The sequence below is a fragment of the Abramis brama genome (assembly GCF_963993115.1).
Source record: "Abramis brama genome assembly, chromosome: 23".
NCBI classification, from domain to species: Eukaryota; Metazoa; Chordata; class Actinopteri; order Cypriniformes; family Leuciscidae; genus Abramis; species Abramis brama.
In genome coordinates this window covers 28,397,913-28,414,243 of record NC_139985.1, presented here as the reverse complement: position 1 = coordinate 28,414,243, position 16,331 = coordinate 28,397,913, and the positions used below count along the sequence as shown (strand labels likewise).

Sequence of the window (16,331 nt, the reverse complement as noted above, 5' to 3'; positions counted from 1 at the left end):
ATTTTACTCCGCAGTCCGCTGAGGTGAACGAAATTACTAGCTTTAATTATATAAATGTAACAAATTATTATAAATCATAAATTATTATAATAAATTATTATTACTTGAGATTCTGCTGATCGAGATCACTAGACTAAACGAGCCAATAGTTGGAGAACTAGGTAAATGACCCAATCAAGGCACAGCTATAAATGCAAGCTGAGTTTAATTAACCTCACACTTTCCTAATGGATTCAGGATGGGATAGACCTGGTGAAGTCTTAATGCATTTACAAATACACATTTTGATGTTTAAATCAAATCTAACCATACTTTTTTTCAGTATTAAGCTGTTATCACGCATAATGAAACCCTGCTTGTTTTGTAGAGCTGACCAGGAGCTCTGAGGGCCCGTCGATGTCTGACTTTGACAGAGGGTTTTGCACAGACCAGAGTCTGTCTTTATCAGCGGTTTCATCCGACGGGTTCCTGAGGCCGAGTAAAGGTGTTGTGCTGGAGTATTCAGAGCCCAACCCGTGCCTGAACTACTCCACGAGTCTTCTTTCACCTTTAGTTGCCCTGAAGAACATTCTCTCCCCGGGCAACAGTCCAGTGCAAGGCAAGTCCTCCACGCCCTATGAGAGAGTGAAGGTTCAGAAGCCGATCCTGGGAAGCTCGCTGGACCTGTCCTGCGTCGACCTGACCGTCACACACCCCTCATGGGAAGTGTCCCTCGTGAAGGCCATTGTCGAGAGCCCGAAGTCATGTTTGGAGTCCACATGGAGTCCCATTAACCCCTCGGTGCCTCCTGAGATCTCGCTGTGGGCCGGCCCTAATGTTTCCGGGGATCTTCAGCGCTCCTGGAGGGAAATGGTCTGGCAGGGATCGGGTCAAGCTCCTGCAATCCCAGATCTCAGAGAGGAACAGAGTTCATCCAACTTGGCCATTTGATGGACGCCCTGCTTTAGGTGTGTATGCATGCTAATCAGTGTTGGGGAACGTCACTTTTAAAAGTAATGCATTACGATATTGCGTTACTCCCAAAAAAAGTTGCGTTACATTACTTTTGCGTTACTTTTTCTCACCTGGGCTTGTTTGTTTTTTAATAACGAAAAAAGTTCAATTTTTAGCAAATGTAAAGGTCCTTTCACACCAAAAATGAAATGAATGTGCCTCAGGCTGAAGGAAATGCATATTTACATGCATGTTTAAACCTTTAAAAGAATTAAAATGAAAAAGAACAATAGGATACAGGAGAAGGAAGTTCAACCCTCTTATGTCTAAATCAAACCTGAAGTAACTTGTTTATTGGTGTGGTTGAATTCAATCATTGAAGGTCAGCAGCAAAGACATTGGTTAAAATGAGATTAAATGCATAAAGTATATTTGTGTAATTTATAGTTAATTATAAAAGTTTTTGCCTAAAATTCTGAGATTGCATTTTACGTTTATTAATTTTTAAAAACATTTTTTTTGTAAATTGAAAAAGTAATGCATTACTTAAAGTAATCTGATTTACATAACTCAAGTTACTTGTAATGAGTAACTCCCCCAACACTGATGCTAATACTAATCCTTGAAGTAATGAGGCTGTTCTAACCTTCCGCTTTGTTTTACAGATGATGTGATGCTTACTGGAATGGCACCTGTGATTTGTGTAAATGTATTTGTACTAAAAGTGTATTTATTTAATGTTTTTCATTAAAGTGTTGAAATGCCTTCAACATTTCATTGTACATTTCAATGTATTCATTGTAAGTGTGTTACAAACAATCTACTGAAATTGTATTAATTGGGCCTGAGTGTGAGCTTCACGCTGCAAAAACAAGGGAAATGAGTATTGTCTTGTTTTCCAGTCTTACCTCAAGATTTACTTGAAGCAAAATGACTAGATAAATTAAGACATTAAGTATTGATCTCTGAAGAAAAGAAAAAAAACACCTCAAAATGAGTTTATGCTTAAAATAAGAAGAGATCTGCCAGCGGGGTCCGAGAAATAAACTTGATTCAAAGGGAAAACAGGATTATTTTTCTGATCTCAGTGATAGTCATTTGTTGTTTTAAAGCAAAAACTCACTTAATTTTGTTTTTCAGAAAACAGGACTTAACATCAGTTAAGCAGCTTTGCTTCTCAAGTAAATGTTTATTTAAAAAAAAAAAAAGATTTGTACTAGAAAACAAGACGGAAATCCTGAAGACTTTTTTTTTTTTTTTTTTGCAGTGCATAAAGTACTTGATTTATATGGCAGTGGATCAAAAACATGTTTCGGTTTCAATGTTCTCTCGATCGTGTGCCAGTGAAATAAAGCAGTGGTTCCCAACCCTGGTCCTGGAGGAGCCCCAGAACTGCACGTTGTAGGGCCGTTTACACCTGAAAACTTGTGTTTTGGCCGTTCATTTACACAGCAACAACAATTTGGGGGCCTGAAAATGCAAACTTTTGAAAATGGATTTCTGAAAGCAATCCTCTGTCATCTCCGTGTAAACTACACTAATATGAGTTTGAGGAAACAGTGGCGTCATGTGTTATGCCTTCAGTCTACAGGAGTGTAGTGTTTCTGGATCCATGTGAACGGGAACCGTTTTGACAACGCTGTCGTCTGTACGTGAAACACTCAAAGGAAAAATGTTTCCCTTATTAACGACTCCAAGACCTGAAATGCGTGCGTCAGATGCGAGACATCACAAATGGGGAACTCAGGAACAGAACTGACAACCACTGAAACAAAGTCAATCTTTTGCATTAAGACTCACATGCTTGATGTCAGAAATTTCTGCCAATGTGTGTGTATACAAATATGTTCCAACATGAGAAAAAGCATATATTTATTGAAAAAACTCAAAATGTTACAAGAAAGCTTGTGAATTCTTTAAACCATAGGCTTGGAAAGTTCAGATGAACCACACCTGACTGTATGTGTATATGGTTCTACTGAGATATATATATATATACACGCACACACACATCTCCAAATCAAGTCCTTGCTCCACGGTCTGCCTGCTTCAATACATGTTGAATCTTGCTTCTGTGGTGTCGATATCATGCTCCTTCAGGAAAGAGAAAAAAGAAGCAATCTTAAAGCCACCATAAAATCAAAATGGACAATTCTTGTTTGTTTTTTAATGGAATATTGCAGTGTTTTATTATAAATTATTTATCGGTGCACATCATTATCGTTTTAAATTCATGTGTCTCAAAATATTGAATCAAAATAACTAGCAGCATCTCTTCTCTTCTCTTCTCTGATGACGAGGGCGGGGCAACCTGTCACTCACACGAGATCAGCCAATCAATTCCCCACAGACAAACTCAAGCCCCGCCCACATTAGTTCTTGTTCCAGAAGCCGTTTCACTCAGATATACATTACACTAGGGAAGAAAAGACTAACGTGGCTTCCCTTTCATGACGACTTAAAGATAATAATTCACCCAAGAATGAAAATGTTGTAATTTTCTCCCCCTCATTTACAGTTGTTCAAACCACAAATTATTTTCTATCTTCCGTCAAACACAAAAAGAAAGTTTGGGCAGAATGTCCAAGCTGCTCTTTTCCATAACTCCATAAAGAACCAATAAAACATCACACAAATATCATAAAATAACTCCTTAAGGCTTGTGTGTAACATTATTTAATCTATAGTGATATTCCATAGTATTTTAAATTAAATTTAAAGTCCCCCTGTAGTCAATAATTGTATCACTAAAAACTCATCTTTGATCACCAAAATTACATATTGAAACTTTTTTTTCTTCATGCCTTAAAATATCTTGAATGTAACTCGACACCATCGCCTCATTTAGTATACGCGGTTCTATGAATATGCAAATGAGCCCCGCCTCCACTCACTCACTCAGCTCAGAGATCCACTGGTTGACGATCACACGTTGATCTGATTGGTTACAAGGTAGTTTGTGACGTCAGAAACACCAGCGATTTCAAAGCGTGTTTTTGAGACTGTCTTTGGTTCACTGCAGTTTTAAGGAGAAAATACTCAGCAATGCTGTCGACTTATGAATTTACACATGCTTTGTCTTAAAGCACATTAAACACACCACATAGACACATAAACAACATTAAAAGCTGGATTCTCACCACAGGGGGACTTTAAGATCTCAGGCACTTTACAGTATAAATCACCATCCACTTACGTTGTGTGGAAAAGTGGAAAAGTTTGGACATTTTGCCTACCCTTTCCTTTTGTGGTTCACAGAAAAAAGAAAATCCTACCGGTTTGAAACTTGTGGGTGCATGAAAATGAAATCTTTACATTAAAGACTAAATAATTGGCCAAATAAAATGGAGATGTTTATGTGTGTCCAACTTACTACATTGAGCTTCTTGAACTCCACCACCTGGAAGAAGACGTGCTCCAGTATGTGCTTGGCATCTCTTTTGTCCTTGTCCAACTTCCCTGTCACTCCTAAGATGTCCCCACACTTACGTACATAAAACTCAAGATCATCATCAGTACCTGAGAGAAGACAACGCAACCATTACAAATCGCCAACCGCTCAAACTCGAGACAATGACAGCATTACAAATCGTTCTGTGCATTCAGAGCCAATGGTAGAAACTCACATTTGTTTGAGAGTTGAGCCAGCCTCACTTTCTCAGAAGAAAAGGTCTCGTCAAGGTCAAAAAGGTCAAGCATGGGTGGGCGAAGGTCCCTGAACGCTGGCTGAAAGACCTGAACACAAAACAACGCCTCAGTCAAACACTGATCATCTACAAACACACTTTAAGGCATTTTCAGCAGGGAATAATCAAAGCACATTATAATAATAATGCACTGAGTTGAGATGGAGTGAAAACATTAAGAGAAACCAGGCCCGGAGTGGGTAATCGGGAGAATTCCCGGTGGGCCGCTTCACTTTTGGGCCGGTCGAGGATTTTTTTATTTTTTATTATTTTTTTTACATTTCAATGTCACGTTAGTTACATTATAGGCTACACACGTTCCGCATTCTGACACCGCAGTGCAGCCTCTGCATGGGTTGTACCATGTGAGGGAGTTCTCCCCTCCCCTCCTATAGAGTTGGTTGGGTCCATAGCCCGTCTATTCCAAAACGTTTTCTCAGGTAGGCTACCGCGGCACCGCCGGCGCCTACCGATAGCTGGGCCGGCCCTACCGTAACGGTACGCGTCAGGGAGGATGGATGGGAGGAAGAGGCCAGGAGGTATGGAAGCTTGTTTCCGCCACAGAATAAAACATTTTAAAGGATTATTGCGACTTTTTATCTCACAATTTCGAGTTTACATCTCAGAGTTTACAGTCAGAATTGCGTGAAATAAAGTCGCAATTGTGTGTTATAAAGTCAGAATTGCGAGATATAAAGTCATAATTGTGTGAAATAAGTCGCAATTGCTTCTTATAAAGTCAGAATTGCAAGATATAAAGTCAGAACTGCGTGGAATAAAGTCGCAATTGCTTTTAAAGTCAGAACTGCAAGATATAGAGTCAGAATTGTGTGTTATAAAGTCGCAATTGCAAGAAATAAAGTCAGAATTGCGAAATATAAAGTCAGAATTGTGTGATATAAAGTCGCAATTGCTTTTAAAGTCAGAACTGCAAGATATAGAGTCAGAATTGTGTGAAATAAAGTCGCAATTGCTTCTTATAAAGTGAATTATTATTTAACCTTTACATTATTTGTTAACCCATGGTATTAATATAAACTACACAATAGTACGAGCTGAACTGTTGCTTCATTTATCCGTTCCACCATGGAAAAAGTGGGCCGGTCTTGGGCCTGAAACTCCCGGGCTGAAAAGTGGCCCCACTCCGGCCCTGAGAGAAACTAAAGTCAGTGGACAGTGTGTGGAGAGTTGATGTGATGAAGACGGACTCACGGCCGGTTGCAGAAGAGGAAGAGGAGTTTCAAACTGAGGTGTGATCAGCTGGAGAGCTTCATGTTTTACATTCAGCAGCTTGTAGGCACTAAAAATACAGACTTTCATTAGTTATTAATATTTCAATGCATGTCTGATTGGCCAAGCATTGGTAGTGTAACAATATATCGCAATACAAAAATGCAACAATGTGTATCGTGGATAGTGACAATATGTATTGTGTATATTTCACCCAAATTAAAATTAGTGTGTGAGAAAAAAAATCAAGTTTACAGAGTTTTAGTGTCAGAACTACTTTAAACTACTATATATAATGTTGAATATAATGTATAACAATGGGGGAATATTTGTGTGTCCTGATAATGCCAAATGTCTGATGTTACCAGTAAAAAGTCCTACATTATTTTAAATATATCTAGTTAGTGACAGTGAAAACATATTCATCTAAAATAATTCTGTATTTTCATCTTCAGAATCATGAATATTGTTATTCTAGTGTCTCTATTGTCCTGTGCATTGGGCTTCAGCACCAAGTCCAAACCTATTCATTTACACACACAATGTAACACCAAATTTAGCATTTTAATCAACAGTACATTTTTTGTAAACCTTTTATCATGTGTTTTGGAGTATCGCAATAATATCGTATCGTGAGTTCAGTATCGTGATGTGTATCGAATCGTGACATGAGGGTCTCGTTACACCTCTAGTGAACACACAAACTCATGCCCTTGTGAGACTGTTTTCTATCAACTCAAGCACACAAGAACAGTTCAGTGCATGACTGTATGTGTTTATGTCAGAACACAACATGTAAAGCCTCTTTAGGAAATGTGCATCTTACTCCAGGACAGAGGGAAGAGTGTTTGTGTGCAGCTTTAGCAGAGACATGTCAAACAGGGATGTGAAATCTCGCGGGTTCTCGTCTCCCTCCTGCAGACACACTCTCAGACGGTCGGACAGACTCCCGGTGTCCGGAAGCATGGTGTAGTCTGTGATCTGGGAAAAATTAAAGATGGTCACCTCACAGTCCTGAAGCGTGACCTGTGTGTTCTGTAGTCGGGTCAGATATACACTACTGTCCAAACGTTTGAGGGCAGAAACATAACTCACAGTAAAGACACTTAGAATGTTAGATTTCTATTTGTAAAAGCTGTTATTTAGAACTTTCAATTTAAAATGTATCAGTTTCCACAAAAATATGAATGTTTTTTAACATTGATAATCATAAATGTTTCTTGAGAGCAGTAATTCATCATATTAGAATGAATTCTGAAGGATCATGTGACACTGAAGACTGGAGTAATGATGCTGGAAATTCAGCTTTGATCACAGGAATAAATTACACTTTACTATATATATATATATATATATATATATATATATATATATATATATATATATATTCACATGAATAAATTACATTTTAGCGTATATTAAAATAGAAAACAGTCCTTTTAAATTGTAATAATTTTCCACTGTTTCACTGTATTTTTTATCAAATAAATGCAGCCTTGGTGAGAATGCAGATGGTGATCATCATCATCATCATCATCATCATCATCATCATCAGAGACCTCTTTCAAAAACATTAAATAAATCATAATGAGCCCAAACTTTTGAACAGTGGAGTATTGTAACAGATATGAAGGTGACCAAGTTACGCTCACCTCTGGGTCTTCTGCATCTATCTGGTTGAGGGGAACGCTATCGGTTGTAAGCCACTGGAAAACAACATCCTGCAACGTACACATTATATTATTGCATTAAAAAACAATACATTCTAAACAATAAGCACAAAAGTAACTGAGTTTTTACATTTTATGAAGGACATGAGAGTGGTGCTTGCCCATACAAAGATCACCACCACAATCTTAGGTGTTAAATTGTTAAAGTGTTTGTTAACGTTTTGCTATGTGTTTGCTAGGGTGTTCTGTCTGGTTAATCTGGTACTGTTTACCTGAAAGGACTATAAAGGCAAGAACACATACAACACAGAGTCAGCACACTCCCACAAAACATTTATAGAGCTCATGTAACAAAGTGTAATAAATGTTTGTGGGAGCAAGTGTGCTGACTTTGTTTTGTTTTTGTTTTTTATAAATCTTTGGTTCTGTAGTTTATATGTTTTTAAAATAATAACACATCTCCTCGGTAAAGGCTGGAATATACCACACAACGTTTGATCTAAACAGATTTTCAAACACTTGGCATCATACACTTGTCGACTTTGTAAATGGTTACTAAACAATTGAGAATCACACACTAACAGTCGTTCAGAACAACAGACTTGTGCAGAAATAAGCTCTTTTTGCTAGGAAACGTGTGATAAATGACAACAATATGTGTTCAAAAACATGTTTGAGATCATCTGACTGGATGAGAGTCTGTGCACTATGAGAATTACCCTTCAAATTGTGCAAATTGAAATTGCGAATTGAAAATACGGCCAATGGAAACACGTCAATTTCGCAAAAACTCGCATTTATCGCAAAAAAGTTTTTAGGCTCGCATGAGGAGGTTTTTCAGGCAATTCGAAAAAGAAATATTTCAGAAATATAAACAGTTTTTGCACATTTACAGGTCACCTGACGTAGATGACGCTGTGTGTTTGGACAGAATACGAGACAGAGCTCTTTATTAAACTCATAAAAGACAAAAGAATTACAGGAATAATGGATTCTAAACCTCAAAGAAATGCCTCAATCAAGACCTCGAAGCAGATCTGAGGGAGAAACACCCAGAAACTCCTCATTTGTGCCGCTCTCGAGTATAATAAGGGTCGTTCCTTACCATTAATGCTTGGAAAACACACATACGTCTCCTTTGATTAATAATAATGGCCAATGCAGTGGCTGGGATATAGTACATAAACCCACCAACGTCCGTTGCAATGGTTTTTGGAATGATTTTACTTATCGCGAGAGGAAAAAATTAAGTTTTAGCATCGGTTAATGGAAACGCCGTGATTTCGAAATAGTTTTTTGCCGACATTTAGAAAAAAAAAAAAAACGCAAAAGTTTTGCTTAAATCTGTAATGGAAACTCGCCTTGTGACTTTACAAAATCTGGCTCTGACTTTCAGTGACAAACTGTCCATAATGCAAATCAGGGCAAAAATCTGGACAAAAGTTGTGTAGTGTATTCCAGCCTTGAGCCTCATGATTTGAGGTTATCATCCATGGCACATACTGTGCAAGACGAGCTACTGTACGGGTGAAGGTTTAGGGTTAGGGGTTTTGCAAAACTACTAATTTGCAATTAATCACACTTTGAACAAACTCCTAACCCTACATTTTCGCCATCAGTATGAGTGACATTTTGCAATAGCAAATGAATATCCTACCATGATTTTACTGTTCTCCTCCTTGTCCAGGTACTGGTCACTGAACATGTGACATGATCCCAGAACTGCCAACTTGCCAGCGTTCTAGACACAAACAGAGACAGCTCAGAATAAAGCCCAGTGAGCTGAACACAGGTATGACTGAGTGTGATCATCAGAAGGACTGCACACACACCTTAGGCTGATGGAAGGCAAGAACAGGCCTGTTGAGTGGAAAACACACGGAGCCAGTGGACAGGACGGCCACCGCAGGCTTCATCACATTTAATGTGGCCCCATAAGGGTAAACGAACGTAAGTGCCCTGTTTAACCATCAAATAAAAAGTCGTTACACATTCTGATGTGGGACTTTAAAGTGCCCCATTATGCTTTTTGGGATATTATCTTTCATGGAGTGTGTAATGGCGCTTTTCCACTGCATGGTACGGTACGGCTCGGTTCGGTACGGCACGCTTTGGCGCTTTTCCACTGCATGGTACGGTACGGCTCGATTCGGCTCGCTTTAAATGGTACCACCTCTGTTGAGGTTCCAAGCGTACCGTACCGATACTAAAATGTGACGTGAAAACACTGCAGATCACTGATTGGTCAGACAGAATCATCACTACCAGCATCATTTCATATTTGAGTATAAACTTCAAAAAAAGAAATGGCTGAATCGTGGTCAGTGGACGAGGTGCAGACGTTCCTCTCGTTGGTTGCCGAGGAGTGGATGGGGAAACACGGAATGAAAAATTCGCATTTAATATGATGATATCATGGCAGTAGAGACGGCAACGATCAGTCCCACCCACTTTGAAGTGTTACTAACTGCAGTGGAAAAGCAACCGAGCTAAGTGAACCGAACCGTGCCGTACTGAGTCGAGTCGTACCACGCAGTGGAAAAGCGAAGCGAGCCGAACCGTTCCGCGCCGAGTCGAACCGTACCGAGCCGTACCATGCAGTGGAAAAGCGCCACAATAGAGCTGTTTGTGAATGTAAAAGATCTGCAAAGTTTCAAAGTGCAGATAAATTGGGTTTTTGTCTCTAAAAAGAAAGAAGTGATTCTGAACTGAAACGAGTCGTCAGTACTTCCAGTCTCACTTCCTGCTGAATCTGCGTAGGTCTGTAACAGATTTGCATAATGCCAGTCTATGTTCTTCATTGGCTGCCGTGAACAACGTCTACTTTGACCCTCAAACACTGTAGTTTATCTGAGACTGGAAGAGTTTGGTTCGTGATGTCATCATGCTGCGATGTGATTGGTCCACTAGTTAGTCCGGTTATCCAATCACAGCCTCTGCTGAGGCAAAGTCGCATGAGGTTTTTGTTGCGCATCAAGGGATTTATTCAGTAAATGAGTTTCCATCGTAGTTTATTTGCATGTCTTCTCATCAGATAAAAATGTATTCACCTCACTTAAACACAAGGTTTATATGTGCATTTTTAGACTTTATGCGCATCTTGGCGTTTCCATCCAGAATTTTTATGATGTATATATAAAAATAGGTGGATGGAAACATGATGATGTACTTCCAAAGGATGAGACTGAAACGGTAAAACCGACGCCATCGTTACTGTTCGTATCACTGAGTATCAAGAGCTGAGGAAGATCCAGAGCTGAAACTCAGATATGATAATGAGCGTTTGGTTTCTGACACGGTCAAAAAAATCACAACAGACTGGGCCATCTGACCAATCAGAGCAGAGCAGCTTTCAGAGAGGCGGGGTTTAGAGAGACTGAATCCTTGATCGAACCGTTTCAGACACTGAGAATATGCTGATGCTGCAGTGGAGATTATGAGGAAATTAAAGTGTTTTTTGAGCTTGAATGCATGTAAACCTGTTGTAGGAGACTCCAAAACAACCCGTAAAACAGCATTAAAGGGGCACTTTAACTGTAAAACCACTGCATCTCTGTACGGCTGGTAAGACTGGAGAAACTAAAAGAACTGGAAGAGAAAACCTTACAGGTTCCTCCTCAAACATAGATCAACCGCTGATAACATAAACAGAACATTCAGCTCAAGCTTACTGTGAATTATTCCCCGAATTTTCTTCATCAATCACTCCTGTGACCACTTTACCAGCGGCACGACTGATCTCCCTGGAAAAAAGAAGAAGATTAAAATCATTTAAATCATTAGTTTCAATATAATCTCCAAACAAATTCACAGAGAAACATTTCAGCACACATGGGAGACACGAACCTGTTCAGAACACCATTAGACACAAGTGCTTCTTTGGGATGGAAATATTTATAATAGACGTTCCTTATTACTGCATCTGCAAATCCAATACAAAAAAAATATACATTTCAGAATAATGTTTAAACTTGAACACACCTCTTCCCACATGAACATATTTTAAATTAAAAAAAAAAAAAATAATTCAAGATTTTTATGAGGCACAAAATAAAGAACATGACATCATATTAAAGAAAAATAACTTTATAAAATAGTTTTAAAATATTGTTCATAGCATAATGTCATAATGACAAGATATTTTGTGTCTACGCAAATGTTTTTAATGTGTAAGGAAAATTAATTTTTATACCACCTGACATTAAATAAAATGAATTAAATCAAAACTTTTAAAATGGTGTAAAAGTTTTTCAAATATGTATATATTAATGTTTTCTGTATATATATATATATTTATTTATTTATTTATTTATTTATATGTATGCATTATAAACTACAATAACCATTTTCTGAATTAACGTAAACATTTTTTTTTAGTTAATGAGACTATGATGTATAGGTGACATTAAGACAAAAACACACTTACCATTGTTTATCATAATGCCAAACTCTTCCAGGAGGAAGTTGATATTAGTGTCATATTTCATTTCTCCTCCTTCTCCGAGCATCACCAGAAGAGCTCCACCACTGTCCAGATACTGCTTAAGCACCTCCAGCTGAAGCACACAGCAAACATACAGCAGTTTCACAGCGAAGCCTCTGGTGGCGTTAGTCTGAACTCATCCGTACGTGTGCCTCAGATCCTCACCTCAGCAGCAGTGAACTTCTCTCGAGGGCCTGCAGTGATCCACAGCTTCACTCCCTGGAGCTTCTCCAAGCTGAGCTCCTCTTTGATGCTGAGGAACATGCATAGTTTAGTATGGAAGCTTGTTTCCATCATTAAATAAGATAAATAAATAAAATCAATTCTAACTTTTTTTTCCTCTCACAATTGTGTTTATATCTCACAGTTGCAAGTTATAAATTTATAATTGTGTTTACATCTCACAATTCAGACTTTTCTGTCCTCAAAAATGCGAGATATAAACTCGCAACTGTACCTTTTTTAGTTTACATTTCATAACTTTGAAGTTTTTCCTTGCAATTCTGAGTTACATCTCGTAATTCTGAGTTACATCTCACAATTCTGAGTTAGCCTACATCTCGCAATTCTGAGTTACATCTCGCAATTCTGAGTTACATCTCGCAATTCTGAGTTACATCTCGCAATTCTGAGTTACATCTCGTAATTCTGAGTTACATCTCACAATTCTGAGTTACATCTCGTAATTCTGAGTTACATCTCGCAATTCTGAGTTAGCCTACATCTCGCAATTCTGAGTTACATCTCGCAATTCTGAGTTACATCTCGCAATTCTGAGTTACATCTCGCAATTCTGAGTTACATCTCGCAATTCTGAGTTACATCTCGCAATTCTGAGTTACATCTCGCAATTCTGAGTTACATCTCGTAATTCTGAGTTACATCTCGCAATTCTGAGTTACATCTCGCAATTCTGAGTTACATCTCGCAATTCTGAGTTAGCCTACATCTCGCAATTCTGAGTTACATCTCGCAATTCTGAGTTACATCTCGCAATTCTGGGTTACATCTCGTAATTCTGAGTTACATCTCGCAATTCTGAGTTACATCTCGCAATTCTGAGTTACATCTCGCAATTCTGAGTTAGCCTACATCTCGCAATTCTGAGTTACATCTCGCAATTCTGAGTTACATCTCGTAATTTTGAGTTACATCTCGTAATTCTGAGTTACATCTCGCAATTCTGAGTTACATCTCGCAATTCTGAGTTAGCCTACATCGCGCAATTCTGAGTTACATCTCGCAATTCTGAGTTACATCTCGCAATTCTGAGTTACATCTCGTAATTTTGAGTTACATCTCGCAATTCTGAGTTACATCTCGCAATTCTGAGTTACATCTCGCAATTCTGAGTTACATCTCGCAATTCTGAGTTACATCTCGCAATTCTGAGTTAGCCTACATCTCGCAATTCTGAGTTACATCTCGCAATTCTGAGTTACATCTCACAATTCTGAGTTAGCCTACATCTCGCAATTCTGAGTTACATCTCGCAATTCTGAGTTACATCTCGTAATTTTGAGTTACATCTCGTAATTCTGAGTTACATCTCGCAATTCTGAGTTACATCTCGCAATTCTGAGTTACATCTCGCAATTCTGAGTTACATCTCGCAATTCTGAGTTACATCTCACAATTCTGAGTTAGCCTACATCTCGCAATTCTGAGTTACATCTCGCAATTCTGAGTTACATCTCACAATTCTGAGTTAGCCTACATCTCGCAATTCTGAGTTACATCTCGCAATTCTGAGTTACATCTCGTAATTTTGAGTTACCTCTCGTAATTCTGAGTTACATCTCACAATTCTGAGTTACATCTCGTAATTCTGAGTTACATCTCGCAATTCTGAGTTACATCTCGTAATTCTGAGTTACATCTCGCAATTCTGAGTTACATCTCGTAATTCTGAGTTTATACCTCACAATTCTAACTTTATATCTCACAATTCGAACTTTCTCGTAATTTTGAGTTTACATCTCGTAATTCGTAATTGAGTTTACATCTCGCAAGTCTGAGTTTATATCGTGCAATTTTTACTTTTTTTCCTCAGGATTGTGACTTCATACACTACCGTTCAAAAGTTTGGGGTCAGTAAGTTTTTTAATGTTTTTAAAAGAAGTCTCTTCTCTTGATAAAAAAACACTAAAAAAACAGTAATATTGTGAAGTATTATGACAATTTAAAATAACTGTTTTCTATGTGAATATACAGTAAAGTGTCATTTATTCCTGTGATCAAAGCTGAATTTTCAGCATCATTACATGATCCTTCAGAAATCATTCTAAAATGATGATTTGATGCTCAAGAAACATTCATTATTATTATTAATGTTGAAAACAGTTATTTACATTTTTATTTCATGATGCTATGATGAATAGAAAGTTCAAAAGAACAGCATTTATCTGAAATCTAAAGCTTTTGTAACATTAAACACTTTTTATTTTTGGGGGAAATAAATAAAATAAATCAATACTTTTATTCATCAGCGGTAGAAGATGGATGGATGGATGGAGTTAAACTGATCAAAAGTTATTTAATTTATAATATTAGAAAATATTATATTTTAAATAAATGCTGTTCTTTTGAACTTTCTATTCATCAAAGAATTTTGCATTTTTTTGTAAATAACTGTTTTCAACATTGATAATAATAATGAATGTTTCTTGAGCATCAAATCATCATATTATACTGATTTCTGAAGGATCATGTGACACTGAAGACTGGAGTAATGATGCTGAAAATTCAGCTTTGATCACAGGAATAAATTACAGTTTAAAATATATTAAAATAGAAATATCATAATATTTCACAATATTACTCGGGGGTTTTTTGCGTGTTTTTTTTTATCAAATAAATGCAGCCTTGGTGAGCAGAAGAGACTTCTTTTAAAAACATTAAAAAATCTTACTGACCCCAAACTTTTGAACGGTAGTGTATCTCAAAACTTTACATCTTGCAATTCTGATTTATCCCCCTCACAATTCTGAGGGGAAAAAACAGTCTAAAAACTATTCTGTAGCAAAACAAGCTTCCGTACTTCAGTAACATTGGTTTAGTCATCTAGATTGGTCTAATTTGAATATGAAAAGTAAGACTGATCACCCTTGGCAAAATGCTAGCTGGTCAAACTAGTTTTTAGTGGTTAATGGGAACATTCATTTCTAATGGGTATTTTATTAGCATATCTGCAAATCCAACAAAATATCTGCGTAATTCCTGTTTTGTGATATAAATAGGCACATCAACAATGTAGTGAATAAACCTCCTTAACACCTGTAAACATGTTTAACGTTACATGAGCCATTTAAGAAATGTCACCTTTGAATCTTCCATTGTGCTCTTAATTTCTTCTGCAAGGACTTATATCCAGAGCTGGAGGTGAAGAGCTCTCGTTTGGATGCGTTGAAAACAACAATATTTCGTTGCTCTTTGTCCATTGCTGGCATATGGATCACAATATTTACAGATGGACAGATTAACTTACTGTCTCTAATACACAAAGCACGATGCTTTCGTCGCTGTTTTCCTCACAGGCTGATGTATTTTATATTTCAATACATTATCGCCTCATGACAACCCCGACGTTGAACGACAGCAACAGCAAGAACTGCAAAATATACATAAACTGTAATTATTGTGGATTATCATGTCACCGTTATGAGCGGCTAAGCTAGCAAGCTAAAGCTAACAACTCTCGCTACACAACTGATCAAATCTGTTAAATAACGGGAGAGTCATAACGCTACGTCATTGTACAAAATGTAAATGCTTCTAAAAAACGAAAAAGGAATAAAAGTTACCACAGAATTCCCCAAAATGTGGTGGCAATGAGCGATGCATTGTGGGTATTATGGACAACACAAGTGTAACCAGGGGCGCTTCCTTCATAGCAACTGTGTTTGCGTACTTGTGTAAAATAAAGCGGGATATTTTTTCAATTAATTTTTAAAAGTGACTGAGCCAATTATGGATACCCATTTCATATATATATATATATATATATATATATATATATATATATAATATTTTACATAGTTTATGAGATTTTTTTATGGCAAACTAAGTCATAACTATGTATACTAGGTCTTTTTTTTTTTTTTAGATCAAACGTAGAAACTACCATTAACCAGGTAACCTTTGAGAAGTTACACAGCCTATAATAAAAAATAAGTAGAAAGTCAGAGAAATATTATTAGTCAGAAGTGATCTGATAGGATGGGATGACAAATATAATTCAGCTTACACGGCTGCCTATCAAAATATGGGCATGCTATATTTGAGTTGAAATTATTTTATTTTACTTCTAGATTGGGAAAATAGTCGGTC

General features: G+C 37.4%; 2 protein-coding genes across 3 annotated transcripts; one reads left to right on the top strand and one right to left on the bottom strand.

The window, feature by feature from the left end:
* Nucleotides 1-84: 84 nt before the first annotated feature.
* On the top strand, nt 85-1,715 carry LOC311074312 (uncharacterized protein). The gene is made up of 3 exons (XM_084100811.1): nt 85-252; nt 368-947; nt 1,599-1,715. The coding sequence occupies exons 1-2, from the start codon at nt 228-230 to the stop codon at nt 928-930; spliced, it is 588 nt and encodes a 195-aa protein (XP_083956937.1). The 5' UTR covers nt 85-227; the 3' UTR covers nt 931-947; nt 1,599-1,715.
* Nucleotides 1,716-2,788: 1,073 nt separating this feature from the next.
* On the bottom strand, nt 2,789-15,899 carry ift52 (intraflagellar transport 52 homolog (Chlamydomonas)). 2 transcript variants are annotated; one of them, XM_084100344.1, is made up of 14 exons: nt 15,806-15,899; nt 15,490-15,612; nt 12,168-12,255; nt 11,946-12,075; nt 11,366-11,441; nt 11,191-11,262; nt 9,352-9,478; nt 9,177-9,260; nt 7,502-7,570; nt 6,676-6,830; nt 5,832-5,919; nt 4,560-4,668; nt 4,307-4,452; nt 2,789-3,027 (listed from the first exon to the last, which is right to left on the bottom strand). In XM_084100344.1, the coding sequence occupies exons 4-14, from the start codon at nt 12,025-12,027 to the stop codon at nt 2,983-2,985; spliced, it is 1,053 nt and encodes a 350-aa protein (XP_083956470.1). In that variant the 5' UTR covers nt 12,028-12,075; nt 12,168-12,255; nt 15,490-15,612; nt 15,806-15,899; the 3' UTR covers nt 2,789-2,982. The 2 variants fall into 2 exon arrangements, with proteins under 2 accessions (XP_083956470.1, XP_083956469.1); XM_084100343.1 differs by having other exon boundaries at nt 15,324-15,612; nt 15,806-15,889.
* Between the last annotated feature and the right edge of the window lie 432 nt (nt 15,900-16,331).

Coding starts and splice junctions, on each gene's coding strand:
- LOC311074312 (XM_084100811.1), top strand. CDS start 228: ATGGATTCAGGATGGGATAGACCTG. Junction 253..367: donor TTCAGGATGGGATAGACCTG/GTGAAGTCTTAA, acceptor CTTGTTTTGTAG/AGCTGACCAGGAGCTCTGAG.
- ift52 (XM_084100343.1), bottom strand. CDS start 15,451: ATGCCAGCAATGGACAAAGAGCAACGAAATATTGTTGTTTTCAACGCA. Junction 4,669..5,831: donor TTCCTCTTCTGCAACCGGCC/GTGAGTCCGTCT, acceptor TTTTGTGTTCAG/GTCTTTCAGCCAGCGTTCAG. Junction 3,028..4,306: donor AGTTCAAGAAGCTCAATGTA/GTAAGTTGGACA, acceptor TCTTTCCTGAAG/GAGCATGATATCGACACCAC.